A 23,629-nucleotide genomic window follows, 5' to 3' on the forward strand; every position below is an offset into this window, starting at 1 on the left:
TTTCCTAATCCTTTACCTAACAAAAACTTTCCTGTTTGAGGAGAGTTTTTGGCCATTTTCCAGGCCCGTCTGAGAGCCAGGCCCATCCACCTCAGTGCCTGGCTGCTGCCTGGCAGGGCGACAGAGGTGCCTTTAGGCAAGGCCACAGCCATCCAGGTGCAGGTACCTGACAGCAGCCAAGAGCTGACTCAACACCACAAGACTCAACCCAAGACAGTGCTACCAGTAGCCATGGTGAGTTTAAGACTATTTGCCCAATCTACCCGTTTCCCAAGTGTCCCTCAGGGCCCCATCACCTCAGCTCGCCCTCCCTCCTGCAGCTTTGAGGGACCACCACCCCCCCAGCCCCACGAGGCCCGAAGGAAGAACGTCCGCCTTGGCGCAGCTCAAGGACTACAGCTCCCGGCAGGCCCCGCGCCCTGCCGCGCAGCATGCCGGGAGAGGTAGTTCCCCCAGCAGCACGCAGAGCTGGTGGTGCTTTTCGCCTTCCGGCTATTCGCAGCGCACGCGTACTGCTTCCGCTCTGTGTACGCGTGAACGCTGCAGGGTGCCGCTTCTCCCCGGCGGCTCGCTCTGAGGGCCAGCCCGGAGGCTCTCGTTCCGACCGCCGAAGCGGGAACGGAACGGAAGGAGGGGGGGGGGGCGGCGGTGAGAACAGAGGGAGCAGCTGGGCGCATGCGCGCTAGGGTGCCCCTCCGCCTCCACCGCCCTCGTGCCCGCGGAGGGGTGGTGTTGCCGGCCGGCCGTTGAGCCAGTCACGCGGGCAGGGCGGCGAGCGGGGCTCGCGGCGGCGGGAGCGCGCACAGAGGCAGTGCCCGCCCTCAGCGCCCGCAGCCGCGCGGAGACACTGCCCGCCGCGAGGGAGCGGCGCCGCCGCCGGCCGGCCTACCCCTCCCGCCCCTCCTTCTCTTCCTCCTCCTCCTCCTCTTCATCCCTCCCCCCACTCCTCCTCCCGCCGGAGCGAGCGAGCGAGATGGCGGCCGCCGGGTCGCTGGCGAAGCACGAGCAGATCCTGGTGCTCGATCCGCCCACCGACCTCAAATTCAAAGGTGAGGGGGAGCTCGGCCCGGGGAGGGGGTAGCGGGACGGCCCGGCCCAACCCAGCCCGGCGGGGTGTCCCCTTTCGCCTCGGCGCTGGGCCGCCTCCAGGCGCCGCGTTCCCTCCCCGGGGCAGCGATGCCGGGCTCTGCCCGCTCGGGTCTGTCGGGGTGGGGGGGCGCCGCCGAGCCGGTGAACGGGTTCGGCCGCCGCCATCTTGGAATCCCGTGGGGACTCGAGAGCGTGTCCGCGGCCCCGGCGGGTGCCCGCCCGCCGCCCGCTCTGCCTGGCGCGGCGGTCGGGGGCCGGCCGCCCCCTTCCGGCCCCAGTCGCTGCTCCAGTCCTCCCCCTGCGTCGGTGTGTTCCGTCGCATGCCGGGCAGCGCTCGGGAGGCCTGCCCCTGGAGTAGTGGGGTCCGAGGAGGGCGAATTACTCTCATGTCATTTCTGTGTCCGCGATGGTCTGCGTGGCCGCCGGGCGCTCTCCGTGAGGTGTCCCTGTGGCTGTAGTGGATCGGAGAGGCCCTGAGGCGGGCGGCTCAAGCCTTGCCGCCGCGCCTGGGAGCGAGGTGTGTGTGGGTGAAACACGGCTCACGAGACGACCCGCGTGCCTGGTGTGTCCCCCCTCCGCGCCCTGTGGGCCAGCTGCTGGCGCTGGTCAGAGCCCGGCCCTGCCCTGCCAGTGTCCCCGCCGGTGCTGCTGCGGTTTTGCACCATCACTGTAGGGTGTGCGAGTAGCCGATGTGCAGGCGCTCGCACCCTCTCCCGGTGCAGCGTGGCCCGCTGGCCTAGTAAATGGCTCCCCAAGTTGTCATGTTTCAGATAGGTTCTCGGTACTTAAACAGCCAGCTCACTCCTTTCTTCGGAATGAGGGAAAGGAATGTGTGCATTTCGGAAGTGTTTAGTATTGCGTGGTGAGTGCGGAACTGTGACTGGCATAGCATGTTTCTATGAACGTAAGTCCTAGTTAATGCGGTTATCATGTGGGGCTTTTTCTCTGCTAATAAAATAAGTAGTTGTGAAAAGGAAGGTTCTTACAAAGATGAGTGATTCTTGAAAGGTAAGGATGTAAACAAAAGCATTCTAGAATAAGTAGCTTTCAGTACTATGCTGTGATTGTATTTTATACCCATAGGGGCATTAATAAAAATCTCATAACGTTTCAGATTTAGAATCTGCAGTATTACATTCTTTTTTGAAGGTGTTAATGCTATCTGAACTTAGCAGCACATGTGCTTACACCTAATCCTCTAAATGTTTCAATTTTATTCTGTTTAATTTTTATTAGTTTTATCTTTCATTGTTTTAGAGGGACAGAGTGGAATTTACGATGGTGTAAAAAAATCTTTAAATGGACAACTAGAACGAATTAATGTTTATGTTAGAGAAGAACACCGTTTTCCCCAAATACCTTTGGCTTGTCTGACTCATAGACTTTTAACAAACTGTACTTGCTTTATTAATCTATCAAATCACGTAAAGCTTGAAATCTGTCAGTTCACACATACAAATTTCTTGATAGCTTCAGTCTTTAAATTTTTAAATTGCACGTTCATAGAGGAATTTATCTGTTCCACTTCTGTTTTGTGTTTTAAAATGCAGCCAGGTCTGGCTGCACTCCGATTGCAATACACTGTGTTCTTACTGCAAGGGCAGGTTGGCAGAAAATGGAAATTTTAAATTGAAAAGCTTCTATGTCTAATTCAGAGCTTTCAAATGTTGAACTGTCTTAAGCTGGAAGCTCTATTTACATAATATGAAACAAAAGTGATGATACAGGGAATACAGAATAAATACTAGATTAGAAATTCAGTGTAAAGCCATTGTCAGTCAGTGATCTTTGTTGTGCTGAGTGTTTCTGTACTTAAATAATGAAATGTGTATTCTTCAGGCATAAATTTGGTTTCGGGCTAATGCATATATTAGCAAAATTCCTATAGAGCAGACTGAGCAAAAATCTGAAACATAATGAGGCTGCAGTCTTTAATATTCCATAGAAAGCATTCTCCATTACTGTATTATTACAGTAATATACTATAGAAAGAGCTATCTGTTGGGAGAGCACGGAGTGCATTCTCAATATTTTCTAACTGCTTATTATTCTGAGGTATTAAAAAAGGTTTGTGGGCTACAAGCTTATTCAGTTCTAAAATACTGCATTGAAGAAATACAGTACTGGGGGGGGGATTCTGAGTGTTATCTTTTAGAAAGTAAGTGGTTAGTGAGAGAATATATTACTCAGAATAAGAGTAATCTAGTGTAGGAAAAAGTGTTTTGTTTTTTTCAGTGCAGCTGATTGTTCAGAGTTTTTTTTTTTATTGGGACAGTGTCATAGTGCTGATGTGCATATAACAGAGATCCAGTTTTGAGTCTAATTATCTAAATTGGACAAATAGTTTTGTTGGTTTTCTTGCCTCAGGATTTGCTGACCTTGAGGATAAAAGTGACAGTAAAATGTATTGGTATGACCCCATGTAAAGAATTCTTTAAGTTAAATAAGAAGTATATAGGACTTATCTTAAGGAGCTCTTAACAAGGCTTTAAATTCATCATTGCTTGGTGTAACTTTTTTTTTTTTTAATGTACTTCACTTGATTAGCAAAACCAAGTTCTACAATACATTTATTTTGAATTTTATTCGATTTCAGGGGGAAGTCTAAAGAACATATCCCATGGTGGCTGGCTAACACATTACACATTTCCCTTGGTGACCAAAAGATTAGAATCCTGTTCATATAATACTTTGTATTCCTTGAAATTTCAGTAATTAATGATATTTTGGGTCATGGTTAATTCCCTCTGCTTTTATGATAACTAGATTTCTTTGGATTTTGGAACCATCAGGAATGCCTAAGGAAAATGGCAAAACAAATAAGTACTTTTCAGAGTATTGTGCAAATACGAGGGGGAAAATCATACTTAAAAGTGATGCAACTAAGAGGCAGTTGAAATGCTGTGTAATACTTGTTTCAGAGACTTGGTATGGAGCATTGAGAATTTACCTCATGGTACTTGCATCCAGGTCTTCAGCCATATTACTCCAGTGTAGATTATCTTTCTTCTGTATTTTAGTCTAATGTATTTTGTTGAGCTTCAAGAATCTGAATTTTGGGTTTGTTTAGGACTGGATAGGAAGAATGGAAACATGAGACACTTAAACTAACATCTGCTTCTTACTGGGGTCTTTTTTGTATGACTCATGCATGTCATCATTGGCTGTAGCTCTAGTTTAGTGAAGATTATGGTAATCTGGAATTGGTGGCTTGGGGGAGTAATCGTGTTTTGTTTTTTTTTTTAAGCAATTTGTAGTTTAATAGCAGCACTTGAAGTTTTCAGTTCAAAGATTTCTAGCATTTTTATGGAAACTTGGTCTCCCTTAAGAAGCCAGTTTTGCAATTCTAAGTAACAGTAGCAATTTAAATTGGTCTTGGATGATGGTCCTTTTTAAAAAAAAACTTCACCAAATCTTTCAGTCAGACACGGTTCTGCAACACCTAATTGAAAATCTACTCTACTTGATTTGATGAGCCTTGGAAGATTAGTAGACAGTGTTCAGAATTTGCATTTCATGTGATTTGCAGATGTCTGACTAGCAATACAAAAATGTATGAATACCCTAAACTGATATCCATTATTGAAGTTCTGACGTACAAGTTTGTGAAATCCAGTTCTGTTACCTTTGTAAACATCACAAAATAATGAGGCACACTTCTTTTTTTGGTGTTATTACCTCAAGGCTAGAAATAAGTCAGCAAGCAAACAAACTGAAGTCCACTTTTGAGCATGTCTGTGTGCAGTAAATTTTCCCTTTGATGGTTTGAGTTACTGGGAGAGATCAATATAACTGATCTTCAATTTCTGATTATTAATCTGATTCATAATATAGGATTTTTAGTGTGTAAAACCAGCTATCAGATGGTATATGTTCAAATGACTCTTTCCAGGTGAGGTAGAGATCACTTAAGTATGGCACATTCTGAAATCCAGTTTTTGATGACCTATTAAATAATACAAGAATATTGCTATAGATTTTGTAATCACTACACTGCTGTTGGTAACATTGAAAGCCACAGGCTATGTATTGCTGCAAGTCGAGAAGGTGGAATTTAAAGGTAAAAATAGCTCAATGTTAAATGCATCCCCTGCCCTCAAGGTCTGTTGCCAGAATTGGCACAGAGTATCTTTTAGTGTAGGAAAGATTTGAAGTTTGTTGCCTTATTTGTGTGTAAATCTTGCTTATTTCAGATTTATGTCTGTTTTCACTTTATTCAAAGTACCAGCAAATTTGTGATGTCCTAGATTTCTATGGTTAAAAAAAATAAATAGGCAATTGGGATGTCAGTTTGCTGGTATCTTTGTTCAAGAACATTTTTGAAACTAAACAATGGAGTGCAGAGGGGAAAAACTGGTTGTGATTACTAACACAGTTGTGGCTTCTTGATACTTAGAAGTGATTCCATTGAAGTTAATGTTTTTGCTGGCTGAGTATTGTGTAATGACAAAGATTGACCATCCCATACAGTGACTCAGTATTCAACAAGTAGTCATTGACTTGTTTTTGATCCAGGAGGAATTCCTGGAATTGTTTATTCTTGCTGAATATATCTGTACTTCTGTCGACCGTTTTCTTGCTCAAATGTAATATTACTATTTTTTATGATAGTTATTAATGAAAATTAAGACAATTATTAGTGGGAATGTGTTGAGGAAAAGAATGGAAGAGAATGTTTTTTACCATGTGTTGCTTATGAGGTGTTATGTTGATGCATATATCTCTACCACGGTGGTAGACTACATTTAAAACTGAGAAATAAATGACGGTTACTTTTGTTTGTGAAGTCAGGCATGTTATAGGTATTAAAGTATATTTTGGGAGATCTGATTTTCTGTTTGTTTTGAGATTCAGTAATGGGAGTTCTTCCTGTGATGACAGAGGTATACAGCAGTGAAGATTTGGAAGTTTTTCCCTTTGCCTGCAATATGTAGGACTCTGTTTTACCTAATATTGCATCTTCACTAAACAGAGAAACACTAGCCAAACCCCGCTGTCTTGTACTCATAGTGTAGTCATTTATTATAAAAGCTTCACTTTTACATTGCAAGTAGCATAGTGCCTACTTATTGTGCTGGTTGATAGTATAAGCAAGAGTTCTAGATCACTGTAATACATCAATGTTAATATTGTAAAAAACCCTGTACTATACATAAGCATTGTGCCATTGCTCAAGGCCAAGTTGGAAAGTAGAAACTTCCACAGGTGCTGTTTTATGCATTAGTTAATAGGTCTAAACATTTAGTGTACTAACTGTCCTTTGTGGCATTATAAATTGTTCCTGTTTTGGCTTCACTGTGGTTTGTGAATGTGTTTTACTTTCTGACCAACTTTGTCTTTAGGAGTTGTTTGTTAACCAGGTCTTTGTGACCATCAGTCATTAAAGGGTTATTACATGCCAAGCTTACAAGGCATAAATTCAAGTTGGAAAAGGCTGCTGGAGAGAACTTGCTCTGTGTAAAATGGAAAAAGACAAATAATCACTGACCAATTAGATAAGTATTATATTTTTCAGTGTGAAAATAGTCAAATGTCAAGGCTTTTATTGCTAGAGCTAATTTTTTTAAAGCAAAACAAAAAATAAACCAAACCCCCCAAAAAGCAAAATAACCAAGATAATTTCTGACATTGAATTGTTGAAAACAAAAATGCAGAAACACAAGTGAGAACTTCAGAAACTTTGTTTTCCTTCAGGTAGTTATGCCTTTATCTGGTGCATAGTGGTATTGGCCTCTTTAGCTTCCCTTGCCTATTAGCATTTTTTGTTGGTTTTTTTTTTTTAATTATATACAGTTAATTTCATTGCATTGTAAATTATTTGGCAATATAGATGTCATATTTCATTTTATGATTTGAAAATATTTAGAAATACATGGTTATGTAAATTAAATATTTTCAGTTTATTTCTATATGAACAAGATCTTGAGAGTTAAGATAGATTGGAATGTATTATCCTGGTGTAGGACTTAAGGTGTTTTGTTCTTGATAACATGAATAAGAAAAGAAAAACAGTTGTTTGCCTGAATTTTAAAAAGATAGTCACATCAAAATTTTTCCCTCCTGTGTTTCTAAAAATGAGATCTCACTTGGAGTAATTCTTAATTTGATACTTCAGTGCTTGAATAGGTCTGACCTTGATAGTATGCAAAGCCTTAGAGGAAAGAATAATTAAAGACATGGAGATAAATGCAAAGTGGAATAAAATGCATCGTGAGTGTTCTGGGTACTATGTGCCAGTCTGATCTGAGACCTCCTTCTCTGTGTCTCCTTTTTTCATCTCTTATGTGTATCTCCCTCAAAAAAAAATGGATCTTACCACTGGATTTTATTACGTTATTTCATCAAATCATTGATTGGTTTGGGTTGGAAGGGACCTTTAAATCGTCCAAATCCCTTCCTATTGGCAGGGATATGTTTCACTAGACCAGGTTCTCAAAGTCCTGTCCAGTCTGCTTCCAGAGATGGGGCATCCACAGCTTCTCTGGGCGACCTGTTCCAGTGCCGCAGCATCCTTACTGTAAATTTTTTTCCCTATGTCCAGTCCAGACCTACCCTCTTTTAAGTTTAAATTCGGTTGTCCCTTGTCCTGTCACTGCAAACCCTGATAAAGAGTCTTTTTCCATCATTCTTAGGATCCCACTTTATGTATTGAAAAGCTTCAGTAAGGTCTTCCAGAAGACTTCTCAAGGCTGAACAACCCCAGCTGTCTTAGACTGTCTTTACAGAAGAGGTGCTTCAGCCCTCTGATTGTTTTTGTGGCTCTCCCCTGTACCCTGGTCTAACAGTTCCAGGTCTGTCTTGGACTGGATGCAGTATGCCAGGGGTAGGAGAGTAGGAGAGAACAGAGTAGAGAGGGGTACAGTCACCTCCCTTGACCTACTGGCCCTGCTTCTGTTTGTTTATGCAGCCTAGAGCAGGATTAGCTTTCTGGGCTGAAAATGCACATTGCCAGGTCTTATTCAATTTTTCATCCTCTGGTATCCCCCAGTCCATCTCCAGAGGGCTGCTCTTAATCTGATCATCCCCCAGTCTGTATTTATGTTGTGGATTGCCCCAGCCGAGGTGCAGGACATTGCACTTGGCCTTGTTGAACTTCATGAACTTCACTGTAGAGATAGGACAAGGGTTAACAGGTTGAAACTTAAACAGCAGAGGTTTAGATTGGATATAAGGAAGAAATTCTTTACTGTTAGAGTGGTGAGGTACTGGAATGGGTTGCCCAGGGAGGCCGTGAATGCTCCATCCCTGGCAGTGTTCAAGGCCAGGTTGGCTGAAGCCTTGAGTGATATGGTTTAGTGTGAGGTATCCGCCCATGGCAGGGGGGTTGGAACTAGATGATCTTAAGGTCCTTTCCAACCCTAACTATTCTATGATTCTGTGATTCTATGAGGTTGATTCACATGGACCTGCCTGTCAGGGTCCCTCTGGATGGCATTCCTTCCCTCAAGTAAATCAACATCATGACTGATCTTGTAGTTATCTGCAAACTTGCTGAGGTTGCACTCAATCCCATTATGTCATTGATGAAGGTGTGGAATAGTATTGGTCCCAGTGTGGATCATTGAGGGACCTCCCCAAAAATTGTGCATTTGATGTGTGCTAGTAATAGGACTGCTATTTTCTCATTTTAGTTGGAAGTGGTGAAGGAGTAAAACTAGAGACCAGTACTTCACAGATTTACTGTGAGTGTGATGGGTCATGAAATGGGGCAAGTATGAGACTGTAGGTTTGTAATGAGGGAAGCATTAATGTCAGGATTTATGGCATTGATGAAGCTTTTTCTGAATGTATCCCTGGCAACACTTAGTCAGGGGAAAATGAACCCAAGTGGGAATGGTGCAAATATAAAGCTAATAATATAAGTGAAGGAGACTAGATTGGATTGTTTATCTGAGCAAAATGAAGACTGAAAGGGGTTCTAATTGCTATCTATAAATATATTAGACAAGGTAAGCACTAGGGAAAAGAAGAGCTATGTAGGCTGAAGGGTAGGATCGGTACAAAAATGAATTGACACCAATATGAATGTATTTAGATCATTAGAAATTAGTTAAATTTCAAATCTAAATCATGTCAGTCTGAACCAACCTTATGAAAACTATGTGGGCAAAAATAGTTTTAAATTCATCAGATACCGTCTTACAAAACTTTTTGTTTCATGTGGCCTTTAGAAGGCTTTTTGTAGGTCATGAGGTTATGATCTTAAAAGTCTGGTAGGACAGTGGTGGTACCTGATTATGTACTGAAGCTAGAAGCTGGTATGTCATATTGCATTCCAAGACATTAGAATAGCATGGCTGAGGTAGATATTGAATGTTTTTTTTTCTTTGTAAGGAGTGTTCATTAATTGAAGAGTGTATACCTAGGAGTAACTGCTCTATGTGTGAAGTAAACTTAGTAATTATAATTCATGGGAGCATGATGTTGATTTAACATGTGAACATATGATGTTAATATGGCCACTTAGTCTGGTAAACCAAATGAAAGTATAAACTATTCTGTTTTTAATTTAGATGTCAATAGATATCTAGTAAACATGTTCCATGTTCAAGTTAGAACTCCAGTGCTTCTGTAGAAGGGAGCTGATTGTTCCTGGGGAGCATGGGTGCATTAGCTCAGCTCAGTACTGTGATGTGAATATAAGGAGGGATAAGACTGGGACTGCAGCTTGCATTTAAAGCTTGAGTTTGTGTTCCTGAGTGACTGTAGGGTATGCTGTACTTGGCTTTCAGAGATCTGGGAGATGAAGACCTGTAGTCTTGTGCTTTCAGAGAATGAAAGGTCACCCTGCAACTGAAGTGAGCTGTTCCTTTCCTTGGGTGGTAGTCCAGTTTTAGCTAGACCTGTCTGCAGGAAATTTTAAATTTAGACCGGCCTCTGTTTTAAGTGCTGAGGTTAGACACGATCTAACAGACACCTGAAACTCTTTGTTTTGGTGCCTGTTTTTTGGGGTTTTCTTTTTGCCCTTTTTTTTTTTTTAAGAACTTGTGGGCTTTTGTCCACATTGGGAGAAGTATGAAATGGATTTATTTTTGAAGTTAGTTACACTGTTGGGGTACTACTTAAAAGGAAACTGATGAAAACTACAAGAGGTCTGGTGTTCTGTTTAATGTTTGAGTCTGGCCTCTGATACCCAGTTCTTGGAGCACACTGAAAAAAGTGCTAGCTAACAGGTTTTGGTCAGGTCTTCTGTGGAAAGACTGATTTTCTGTGTGCCACTGCAGCTGTCATCTGAGATGATCACAAGGATTCTAATTACTGCTGTAGAGTTCGAAGAGTATCTTGTATGTTACAATTCAGGTCAGAAAGGTGTATACAATTGCAAATTGTGTATTTGAGGATGCATACGTATTTTAGGATGCTGAATATTTAAATATTTTACATGGCAGATCTGGGCTTTTCAGTATCACTGAAGCTTTTTGTAAGCGATATAGCAGTTTAAAATACCAAGCATGTTTCACTGGAAAAAGAAAGGGAGAAATTACTTGTTTATTTGGTTCTGTTCAAATTTGCTGGTGTTCTTGATACCTAACAGCCTCTGTAATTATCAAATGCATTAGTTATCCTACCTTATGCAAATAAAGAGAATAGCTACTTCAGCAGGAAGGGTTTGTAACATTTTCTGTACTGACCAAAATCGTTAATACTGCATCTGTGCTAAAAGATTGCTTGTACATATTACTTAGTTGTTTCAGGACTTTGGGATTAATTTGCTGGTTTAAATGTTCATGTTTAGTAATAGTAAAATATTTCCACTGCTTTTGTTATTTCAGTGGTGAGAGCATTTTGGGATGACTAATACTTTATCATTAGATTTATAAGACTTTATCCTAGTAGTATTATGAGCTGCCAATTTTTAGCTTTTAACATGTTGGCAAGAATAACAATATAACTAAATAAAGCTAAATTGTAAGTAAGGAATTCACAGTGATGTGGAGGTTAAGTTTAAGTAACAGACATGCCTTTGATGTTAGTAACATGACGGTTTTTTAGTAATGGCACTCATTCAATAAAAAAAAATAGCAAGAATAGACATATGACTCAGTCTGCTAGATTTAAAAGTTTTTGCTAAATGCTTTATCTTTAGATGAAGTTATTCAGTGTTATATCATTCTGTTAGCAGTGTTTGTTGTTGAGGCTAAAGAAAATATTTTCCATATTTGACATTAAATGCAGGACAATCTCATTTTAGTCTGTATTTTATCTAATATATAAAGTAGATCATGTTCTCTTTACCAGAATTCATGGTAATGATCTATGGCTGTACTTTACCATTGAGATAGATGCTTATTACATTTTTACTGTAGTTTTTAGCTGCTAACAGCTTGTCAGTAACAGACTGGGGTGAATAGGAAATTTTGATCCAAAAATGTATCCAAAAAAATTGTTTGTTTTGTCTGCTTTGAAATGCCACTGCATTATATTCCTGTGCTTTTTTTTTTGTCAGAATGGCTGGCAAAAGGTTTCAATTCCCATTTCTTTTACACCAGCTTCCAGTGAAGCATGCCAGCATCCGCATAAGCACCTCTAGTAAGCCGTATAGCCATACATACATGCCTGCTCCTTTGACAGAGGAAAATTATCTCTTCTGGGATTAAAACCTGGACATTGTCTCAGTACTTTTTAGAGGGAAAAATCTTTGACAGAAACATAACAGCGTGGATGCTGACAGCATGTCATCATGGGCAGCTCAGATAAAATCTGATATTACCCTTGGTAAACAGTGCTAGCCTAGAATTAGGTTTCAGAAGCTGTGGCCATCCAGGTGTGTCAGCTTCCTAATAAAGCATTTTTTGCATTCTGACATTTACATGCAGGTTGATGATAAAACTAAAAACTCTTTCTCAAGTGCCAGGGTGGAATAAGAAGTGAAAGATGCTATATTACTGCTCTAGTATAAGTGTGTCTACCTAAAAGCCATGATTATTTGTAGTAATACTAATCTTGCACCTTCATCCACCTTAATTCCTGATCATTCAGATTTATAATATTGAAGTATCAATCCATGAAATTTAAACTGTTATGTTTCATGAAACATGAATAATTTTAGTATAGGTGATTTGTTAGAGTCTGAATTTTTCAAGAAGGTATTGGAATGCTCATGGTTTTGGTATTTCAAGAGGAAGGAATTATATTCATTGGCAATGCATGTTATGGATTCTCTTCAGATTATTTTCACAGAGGTCTGAATATTAATTAATTTATGGAAGTAAACCCCATTCCTTTCACTTTTTTTGTGTCGGTTGTGTTACCTATGCTTTTTCCAGAAAGTACTATAAAATTGATTTGGAACAGTAGAGTGCTTTGTGTATATTTTAAGATTAGGTTTTTTTTTTTCTGACAGGGTAGTTTTGACTCACTAGAGAACACTGGTCTTTCATTTTTAGACATATTTCCTTCAATACCCTTGGTGGAAGATGGTTAGGTCAGGGAATATTTAAGTAAATTGGACATACTTAAGTCTTGGGGCCCTCATGGAATGCACCCACAAGCACTGAGAGGGCTGGCAGATGCAGAGAAATGGCCTGACAGGAGCTTTGTGAAGTTCAACTAGTCCTGCACTGGGGGAGGAACAACCCCATGCACCAGTACAGGCTGGCAGCTGCCCAGCTGGAAGGCAGATTTGCAGAACAGGTCCTGGGGGTCCTGGTGGACACTAGGTTGACTGTGAGACCTGCAGTGTGCCCTTGCTTCAAAGAAGGCCAGTGGTATCCTAGGTTGCATGAGGAGTGTTGCCAGCAGGTCGAGGGAGGAGATCTTTCCCCTTTGCTTAGCACTGGTGGGACCACAGTTGGAATGCTGGGTCTTGTTCTGAGCTCATTATAAGAGACACGGACATACTGGAGAGAGTCCTGAAGAACCTTCTTCCTGAAGAACCAGGAAGGTTATGAAGGGACTGTGGTGTCTCTCCTATGAGGAAAGGCTGAGTGAGCTGGGACTGTTGAGCCTGGAGAAGAGAAGGTTCAGGGTGGTAATCTTATCAATGTCTACAGATACCTGAAGGGAGGCTGCAAAGAGGATGGAGCCAGGCTCTTTACAGTGGTGACAGGTGCTAGGACAGTGTGCAGTGATCACAACCTGAAACATGGGAGGTTCCCTCTGAATATCAGAGAATAATTTGTAGTTTTAATTTATTTTTTTTTTCTTCTGTGGGAGTGACCAAGCATGGGCACAGGCTGGCCAGGGAAGCTATGGAATCTCTGTCCTTGGAGACACTCAGATGCTGTCTGGGCACAGTCCTGGTTGACAGACTCTGGATGTCCCTGCTTGAGCACAAGTTTGGCCCAGATGACTTCCAGAGGGAAGGGACCTCCAGAGGTCCCATTCCACAATTCCAATGACAAATGATGAGAAAGAAAAACAGTTAATTTGGGCCTAATTAAAAAAAATATCTCTTTTACATCTTGTGAATGTAGGTTACATGGGACTATGTAAATTTAATTTCTTTATTCTGTTGTTACTTCCAATTCTGGCACAATGAGTTTGATAGAGATTTTCTTCTGTTCCTGTCAGTTCTATTGTAAAAGTCATTTAACTTTTTCTCAAAATTTGTCTTGCTGCTTTTACTATTACTGTTAGTTTCTATCCTGTTGATTTTAACTTTGTTCTCATTCAGTAGTGCTCACATTGTCAAATGCCATAGATTATTTTTCTCTGGAAGCCCAACCTGACTTATTTTGCACTGAAAGAAAAATACTCTGGCTATGCTTGCTTTGGTAAAGATGCCTTGAAGTGTTCTGTATGTTTGTTTTGTGTATGTTAAAGTGCTCTTAGTATTTCAAAGGTGATGAAGAAGTTGTGAAAAACCAGCATCTCACTGAAAGCATTTAATTACAATAGTTTTTGAAGTTAATGTTAATTTACACATTCTAAGGTGTTGGGGTTCCTTTTGCCAGTCTATATACTTTTTAATGTGTACTTATTTTACATGTGACTGAATGTATCAGTTGACTGAGCCAATTTACAGCTTAAATAAGCTTTAGTTCTGTTTATGGAATAGAGTGCTTTCTGGCAGAGTCAGCCTAGATATTAGCTTTTACAACAGCTACAGTTCAATCAAAAGAGGGCAATATACTTAACACTTAAGCTGTTTCATGTAATATGCTGTTGAACTTATTTCATAATGCATGCTCAGTTTTTTACAACTCTGCCAGTTGTCTGCCTTCTAATTATCAAAGATTTAATTTAATTAAATTATAATTTATTACCAATTTTAGGTGGAGGCAATATTCTGTGACAAGCTCTGTGTGTACATTATGACAGCCTTACTGGTTTTGAATGGAGCTTCTTGATAACCAAACCTGTCTGCTTCTCAGTAGCATTTTATATTTGCTTTGTGTTACCAACCACTACAGATATTGACAGTGATCTCAGCTTTCTCAGGGGTACCGCAGACTCTGCAGTTTTGTCTAACCCCTTCAGAAAGGCATATTCATGTAATCATTTTTTCCCTTATGTTTGACCATCCCAGGCAGTAGAAGGCTGAGGAGCTGAAGGAGACCTGATTTTGAAAAGAAAATGACACTGCTGATCAAAAAGATGTCTATATAGGTCCTATGTGTCCAGTAATAGTCTTTTGGTTTTACTGCACTATAACTTGCAAACCTGGGGCAAGCTGAGAAATTTGGCACTGTGTTTCAGCTGTGCAAACTGGCTCTACAGAATCAGTGACATTCTTCCTGCCCACTAGTTGCTGTAGTCTGAGATGTGTAGTTGCCAGAGGCAACCCCAGCATTAATGTTGCGGTTGCTGCACCGTAAGATTGCGGAATAGAAAATCAGTACACAGTGGTTTTGGAGATCTCTAGTACTCTTGAGTGTGATTAGGCAGGTGTCTGTCATTTCTTTGTAAGGCCTTCTTAAGTCAAAAAGAAGGGAAAAAAATCTCTGCATGGATTGTCACTGCTCCATCCAAAAGAGTTGGAATAACCTGGCATTCTCACAGCTTTTATTCTAGGAAGATGTGGTAATTGGTGCCTTGAATTTACACTGCTAAGGGTGTTGCTGAACTCCCTGTCCCCTTTGAAGTAGCTCTGACTCCCATAGGTTGTTAAATTGAAATGACAGGTTTATATAGTAATGATCTCTAATGATCTCTTGTCTTTAGACATCATAGTTACATCAGTATAGTTTGAGGACTTTATTAGTTAAAATACCACAGCTTCTAAAAACCCTAGGTGCAGATCCAAAAGTCCATTGTCTTAAGTTGTACAAATGCAAGAAAAAAAGATACTCTTAAGCAGTTTATGATGGAAGTATTGGGCAAACAACAGTAGATGAATACTCTTGAGATATTTTGTGTGGTGCGTGTAGTTAGGCTCTGTCTTAAGGTTTAAGTGCTAAAATAAGCAGTTTGGGCCTGGGTGTCATGTAAGCAGGGAGTAAGGTGCCCTTTTTGAGAATAAATATTGTGCTAACATAGCTGTATGTCTTCTGAGATAAAGTTGGCATGGATTTGTCTATCTTTGTATGTGTGGAATGCCTGTAACTGTCTTCGCCTGTTCTTGTTTAGATGTGGTCTGTGTGGTATGGCTTAAAGTGTCTCTTCTTTCCTGGTTCTTTCTCTCCCCCATCTTGCTTTCTCAAGCAACCATCATGATTTAGGCTTTTGCACTCAGGCTCTGAGTGCCAGCTTGTATTTTATTTCCCCACTCCCCCAAGGGTGGGGGTATTTATGTTTGTGTGAATGTGAACTCCAGAATCCTCTTCTGCTGTTGCATGATTTCCTTTTTTGAAAGATATGACATGGTAATTTAGCTTGTGAGGCTCCTCTGAATGGCAATAGATACTTGGTTTTCAGGTTTGCTATCCTTGGGTGTGTTCCTGCCTGGTCATGTCTGTCAGTATGTCACTAAACTACCAAAAAAGCTGGGTTCTGCAGGAACACTGAAATTTGGTCACCTTACCCTATTGAACACTGGTTTGTTAGCAGCTATTTAAGTCTGATAGTTGCGAGTCATGAGAGGCTTTATGCAGCTTTTTTATCTTTAAAGCTTTTAGAAAGAAGGTGAAAGGTAAAGCTTACAGAAGGGTACTCTAGACCTTGGAAAATATTTCAGTCTACTCTGAAAGAAATGTCTGATACTAAAAACTGTCCCTGAGCTAAAGGCACTTCTTTAGGAAGCATCCAGGAAATGCAAAGGAGGTCATTGCATTCATGTAGCTGGGGAACAAGAGCAGATTATTATTTTTTTTAAATTAATTATCTGTGGTGTTACAACTGGCTGTAAATATCAGAATAATTGGAAGAGTATTTTGAATCCTGTCTCATTATTATGCACTTTGGAAAGGCAGGCATGAAGGAACCTTTTATGTCTCAAAAGAAACAGAACATCTCTTTTTTTTCTGAGTTTAAAACCCAGTTTATTATCAGTTTATAAATTCACTGCTACTTTGTCTTGAAAGAAGCTGGTTTTGAATAGTACAGCTCCTTTTCTAGTTGACTGCGTTTCAAAGTGAGCCTCTGAACTTTGCCTTTTTCCTTTGAACATAATTCCCTTAGTAAAAGTAGTTGAGAAGATTGAGAAGCAGAGCTCCTTAAGTTGTTTAGGGCTGAAATTAAAAATAAAGCAATCCACGCCTTTGAAAGCCAGATTCAAGGTAGATGCCAATGAGCACTGCAGAGGCAATGCCTAGGTGGCTGTTAGTAGAATTCCCTGAGTAACTTCCTCAAAAATGGTTGTGTAGTTAAAAAAAAAAGAAATGTTTGGTCTCTTCTGAGTGTGTCACCAGTCTAAGATTTAACAGTGTTCAGCTGCCTCATTTTAGTGCAGCTTGTGGTATGGGTGATGCGAGTTATTTTTGGATCACACTGTAAGTAAATGCAACTGGATCCTGCAAGAGCCATCAAGAGGCAAATGGGAGGAAACTTTTGAAGTAGTTTTGTAAATTTTCCTCTTTGGGGCTGTGTCAAATTTGCTTGGATTGAGAAGGTGATTATTTCATCCACTGTATAAAGCCAGATTAGACATGAAGCTTCAGACAAGTAATACCAGGCCTTGTTTTCCCAAAAGAGCCTCACTGAATGTGAAGCTATCTCACATGTATCTTCATCTTGGTATTCTCAGTAATTCCCCTTTTGGTCCTGTATTAGTTTGTATCTTGGTGTTTTGTGTCAAGACTCTCTAACACACTCTCAAAATCAAGGATTCAGAATGAGAGTGAGTTGTAGAAACAATTACATGGGTCAGATAGTGAGCCCTCTAGCGCAGTAGCATGTTTGATAGTGGCCAGTACCTTTTCCCTCAGCGTAGTCCAGACACTTCTGTGGAATAAGGTGTTCGGAAAAGAGTTGAATTCCTTTGTCTCATGCAATTAGCGGTTTTGTTGTACCTTACCACTTACTCATATTGCATATAATTTTAAGCCGGTTTGACCTAAAGCTTGCTTTCTTTGTGCTTTTTTTTTATAATTGAAAAGTAATTGTCATGTTTTCAGTATCAATGAAAATTATCTTGTAGTAATTTACTGTGTAATTTTTAAAGAACAGTAAAGATTCTTAGAAGTTAATGTACATGTGAAATATCATTGCATAAATATGTTCATATGAAATTCCAGTTTGAGTTACACTCTTCGAGTGCCTGTGCAGTCTTGCTTTCAGATGAAATAAAGAGAGATTAACACAGCTCAGAACACTGAACTTGCTTTTTGTGCTGTTATTGTATGGCATTACACATAAGTTTGTCTCTGTTGGAAGATGTGACATTGAAATTTATGCCTCTTGTCTGATCCAGTCTTAAAAGCAGTTCCTGTTTGGTGATTTAACATAAACACAGTTCAGAGAATACACTGCATTGAATACATAAGTATGGCAACTGCAGCTTCTTTTCTGTGGATCAGAGTATATGCATAAACAAGAGTATCCTCTTTCTTGCCTACTTTGAATTTAAAAGATGAAGTTGATGTCTTTTCTGTAAGTCTGTAGGAGCCCAGAAGCAGAACAGAAAGCAGTATGTTTCAGTATCACGGCATTTTCTTTCTTTAAACATTTGAAAGAATTGCAATAGAGTATTGCTTCCATTCCTAAGAAAAAAAATCCAGCAAAATTTCCTTTTCTGTGTGACCATTACCTTCTAGGTATTCAAAATATTAAGAATAAGTTGGTAAAATTAACATACGTATATATGAATTTTTGCACCAGTGTGAGTCTTTCATACTATTTAAGAGTTATTTGTTCATTGCTGTAATGCATATTATTTGTAACTAAGGTGATAATGTGCTTTGCATGTAACAGTATATGTACTTAACATGTATGATTTAGTCTGCTTTTAGACGTTTATTGATGTGAAGTTATATTTTAAGAGTAATTTATACTGTACAGATTTCTTTTCCAGATATACATTCATATTTAAAAGAAAAAAACATCCCTTTTTTCAGGTCCCTTTACAGATGTAGTAACTACAAATCTTAAACTACGAAATCCATCAGACAGAAAAGTATGCTTCAAAGTGAAGACCACAGCGCCTCGTCGATACTGTGTGAGGCCGAACAGTGGAATTATTGACCCTGGATCATCTGTAATTGTTTCAGGTAAAAACAAATACATGCAGTTATAGATTAGGTGGGTATAGGCCTGTCATGAGATTTTTCTAAAGCTTGATATTTGGGACTGTTTGAAATATGAGAGCTTTTTAAACATTTTTTTTTGTTAATATAACTGTTCCATTTCATTAATGCAATGTCAACTTGATGTAGAGCTGCAATAATACATGAAAAAATCCTCCATAAAGAAATACTTCCATTTGTCACATCTATCTGCAGCTCTGTGAAACGGGCAACGACATTAACAGTACCTTTGCTTCAGACTACTACATTTGTGCTTGTATCTTGAGGTAGGGCACATTGCTTGGCTCTGATGTGTTTAAAGTTTAGTATTGGACAGCTCATCATATTAAAAAAAAAAATAATTCATAACTGTAGACGAGTTGTTTTGACCATAGTGTTGGTCCCTGAACTCTATTATTTGTAGTATTTACAATAGTATATGTTAACTGGTAATCATTAAATAGCTTTTAAAAATAATATTTGTTTTTATTTTAGATAGCTGGAGCAGTTTGTAGCCCTTAAATTTGAAAAATATATCATGTTTTACTACAGAGACACTCTTCATATTTTGATTTTGGGTAAGGGGATTAAAAAAAAAAGAACCTCTTATTTCTCTGGACTTACCCTATTTCCCAACTTGGATAGCCTTTTTATAGGTTGTGAAGATCACAGGCAGTACTGGTGTGACCTCCTAGATCTCCTAAGTCAAGCAAGATGATTTTTATAGAACCCTTGGAGAGATGTAGCGAAGTGAAAGGGAAACATGGAGCAATCCTCAGAGCTTTTTAGATTAATATCCTTATACCCTTTGGCAAGTTTGAAAGAAGCTGGAGAACTAGCTTCAAGTGATATTTTCAGAAGTTGCAAGGAATAACTTGGGAAAACTTGGGGATTGATTAAAACCTTAGAGTAACTTTCCTTGCAGGAGACACACAGATTTTCTAATCTTACATAATCTGTAGAATGTGACCCGTTCAAATTTCATTATTGCTTACTGTGGACAGTCCAGCATCTTGTGTATGAAAGAGCATTTTCCTGAGAATTGGTTGAAAATTCAAGTAGTCAAAAGCCTACTTTATTTCTGTCTTCAGCTTAGAGCCATTTTGTCTTAACTCTGCATTTGATCTGGTATTGGGGATCTGTTCTGTATTCAGTTTCTTCACAGAATTGAATAGATTGAAGAATTCCATTTGCCTGTTGCAAAGAGTGTTTTTACAGTTATAAATCCTTTTAATGCTTGGAATATTTCAGTTTTTCAAATGAAACAGTATTGGAGCTGTAAGCAAGATTTCAGGTTCACCAATAAAGGGAAACAGTATTACACTGCTTGTCTCCTCAGTTTGCATAGCAGGGAATCTTTGATATATTTTTTTTTCATTATTACTGAATTCTCAAGCAGTTATTCAGCTACAGTGAACCCAAGATATGAATTTCATGTGCAGTTGTTTAGTCAGTGTGACTCCACAGGGCTTTTCAAAATTCTCTTCCCCAAAGTATCAGCTTCATCTTTTCAGTTTTTAGGCATACAGTTTCTTTTGGATCACTTGGTAAGCTAAGTGTGCACATATTTTTCTACTGACCCACTTTATCTCATCAATCTCTCAACTGAATGTTTTCAGTGCTGACTCATCTTTCATATAATTAAAAATAGATTTCTCTCACATTGTTGTGCAGACAGAAATCACTGTAGGATACCATGGGCTGAAGCTCTGCGTTCAAAAGTAAATATTGAGGTAGAGTTAGCTGTCTTCAGCCTGCATAATACGTCATGCTGATGTGGGTTCAAGCCAGTTTTTAAATTCATTGTTGGAGTTGTGATTTAATAGCCATCTTAGGGAAGTGCATGGGTACTTTATTGTTTAATTGTGAGTCATGTTTATAAATTCTTCTCCAAAAGTACTAATTTTGTAAGACCTGTTTTTCTTTGCCTTGATGCCCTAGATTAACTATTATTGTGTGTACTGCTTGTTGTTAACAGGTGTCGATTTTTCTTTTCAGAATATAGCTTGTTACTCTTTCAGGACTTGTAACAGTTACTTGTTATTTCTTCTGGTTTCAGACCTCCTTGGCATTTGTTTTGTAGAGGTAAAGCTCTCCTGTGTAGAAAACCTAAGCCTATTAACAAGAGGTTTGCTGTTTATTGCAGTTCCCCTTGAAGTGATCTGTGGATTACCTGAGGATTCCAAGAAGATGTTGAAAACTGGATTTGTATATTCATGAGATTTTCTGTGATTACTTAAAATTGTGTAGAGCTTTTTGAACTTGTAGGCTGTCTCTTTCTACTTCTTTCTGGTTCAGTCAGATTTTCAGCTGTTACCAAGTCGTCAAGGAGCATAAAGTTATTTGACTAGTTATCCAAGGATTCTGCCAGCATGTGAAGAAGTTCTGTGATGATGGAAAGTAATCTTTTAGGTTATTTGGCTTTTGGAAACTGAAGTACTACAAGCTACTCATTAGTCTGTTGATGGAACAATTCTTAGAGATATATGGCTATATATCATCATACCTGGAAGAAGAATTTAGTTTGATCAGTTATGTTGTGAACTGCAGTGAGAACAGTGATTAAGAAAACCTGACTTCAAACCTATCCAAATAGGTTTATTTGAAAGCACTTCAAATACTACAATTATTTTGTGTTTATTTGTGAAATATATCTGATTCATATTAGTTACTTATCCTTCAATTATGCTGTATGTAACATTTAAGGGGGAAAAAAATACCCACCTGTAGTAAATGCTACCAACTTGTAAATACTATTTAATGCTTAAAGTTAGGTGGCAGTATAATTAAATTTAGAAGTACCTTTTTTTCATAGCTACTAGTGAATTTCAGAAAGGCCAAGTTAGTAATTTTGATACTGTACTTAATATTTTATAAACTAATGTAGTTCAATCCTGCTGTGAAGAATTTACTCTGTGAAGGGAAGCATCTTGAACCATACATCAAATGAAGATTCAGAACTGTGCAGAATATTATTGGTGAAAACTGTAGCAGTATCGAAGTCTGCAGACTGAATTGGCTTAGAATATATGGTAATGTTGTTCAGAGCTTACTGTGTGTTTTCTAGCTAAATCAGTATTTCTGCTAGAGCTTTTTCATAGCTGTAAATAAAATTTGTGTGGTCCTGTGCTTCCATCAGGAGTAAGGCAACTTACTGGGTTTGAAAGGAGACAAGGAGGCTAACATGGTAGTTTGTTTCAGACAGGGCCTGTTCCAGACAAAGATGGTTGGCAGTGAACTGCTGGTTATGTATCCGTCCCTCTGCTTCAGTAGTCCCAAACACTGCCATAACAAACCTTGTGTATTCAAGCATTTCTGCAAGCCCTTGCATTATGCACCTGGATATGCAACTGTATCCTATAAAACCTCTAATCTCCTGGTCTGTGTATAGACATCATGTTATTTCAGTCGTTTGAACTGAAGAAATGACACACAAAATAGTGATGCCAGGGTGACCTGGGCAACCCTTATGATGTATCCATCCAGCAGACTATGTGTTTTTATAACTTGGATGAAATTACTATGCTTCTGTAGTTAAAGTTTTCATTTAAAAGTATCATGATGCTGTTGATATGAGGGAGTCTATAAATAGTGTCAGTGATGTAGCTTTGTTTCATGGAGCTTGCACACACTTCACAATAATAACTTCAGAAACTTAAGTTTCTGGTTTTGACCAATGAGAGTTTTCAGCTTTGGAAAGCTGAAAGTACAGTAAAAAGGCTGTCATGCAGAAAGTCTGGACTGCTTGCAGACTCTACCTCTGGGACTTACAGCACAAATGGTGCTGTGTGAAAAAGTCTGGTTTCATGCAGAAGACTTTTTTTGTTAATATCTGCATTATAATATGTTGAAAGCTGAAAATGCAGTGAGAAAAATACCTAAGATAAAATACTAGGAGCAGTTATTATGAGTTTTAATGTTTCAGTTAAAGCCATCCAGGGAATTTGAATCCCATCTCTCTTTCTTCACTGGTAAAATGTGGTGGAAGCTCAAAATTTGCCATAGAATTAAAGTGTGTACCTGAATTTTGGTATGCTTTTGGACAAATATTAGCTGTTAGACCGGACTAACAGTTAAGAATGTTAAAACCTGAGTAAAATGTGTTGTGTAGTTATATATATTTTTAAAGAACTCTATTTGAAAGTTATTTAAAGATGTATTATTAAAGCCCCAGGTAGCTTTGCCTCCTCTAACTGCAGTTTGAATGAAGTATTTTAGTGGTTTTGCTCACTGTTTAGATTCATATACAATTAGAAGTCAGTTGCACTTGCCATGCTGCTTGGTGGTCTACCTAATGTAGGTTCATAATGTGTACTTGTCGTAACATGTTCTACAATTCTTTGACTTTGCATTCACTTAATCATAAAATGTGTTTATTCCAAAGAAATGTCCTGTGGTGTTTGCTTGGCTTGTGTTTTGTTTGTTTGTTTCTGGTCTGCCGTAGAGGATTGGTTTATTCATACTGGTATATGAAATGTTGTTTAGCTATAGTAATTACAGAAATAATGATATCAGCTGCACCAGACTCTGAAAAACTTTCAAGATTTTTCCTTTCAGTCCCTGTTGCTACAGCATATATCTGGTCTGTATTCCATTTTAACTTTCAGTATTTGCTCAGGGAAAAGCAAGTCTACAGTGGACAGCATGCTGTGAATATGGTGAATTACCTGTCACAGTGATTAGCTGAAGAATCACAGTTTTATGCTTTGTATTTTCTTTTGAACAGTAATGCTGCAGCCTTTTGACTATGACCCAAATGAGAAGAGTAAACACAAGTTTATGGTACAAACAACCTATGCACCACCAAATATTTCAGATTTGGAGGCAGTGGTAAGTAAAAGTAAAATGACTTGTGTATATATGTGATTTTTGGGTTTTTTTATTCTCCTTAAAAATTCAGGTTTAAGTGTAAATGAATTGTGTTTGTTGCAGTTTTCTTTTGGAGAAGAACTGGGTTTTCTCTGAACAAGTATGACTTCTATATGTGATTCAGTTAT

The 23,629-nt window shown here is 39.2% G+C and overlaps 1 protein-coding gene across 1 annotated transcript in view; it reads left to right on the plus strand.

The window, feature by feature from the left end:
- The first annotated feature begins 898 nt into the window (after positions 1-898).
- VAPA (VAMP associated protein A) overlaps positions 899-23,629 on the plus strand; it is a 30,722-nt gene continuing 7,991 nt past the window's right edge. The window contains exons 1-3 of the mRNA XM_005153476.4: positions 899-1,049; positions 18,465-18,617; positions 23,359-23,462. Coding sequence (XP_005153533.1) covers positions 974-1,049; positions 18,465-18,617; positions 23,359-23,462 — 333 coding nt within the window. The 5' untranslated portion in view covers positions 899-973. The remainder of the gene's footprint in view (positions 1,050-18,464; positions 18,618-23,358; positions 23,463-23,629) is intronic.

The sequence above is a fragment of the Melopsittacus undulatus genome, chromosome 1 (assembly GCF_012275295.1).
Source record: "Melopsittacus undulatus isolate bMelUnd1 chromosome 1, bMelUnd1.mat.Z, whole genome shotgun sequence".
Classification (NCBI taxonomy): domain Eukaryota; kingdom Metazoa; phylum Chordata; class Aves; order Psittaciformes; family Psittaculidae; genus Melopsittacus; species Melopsittacus undulatus.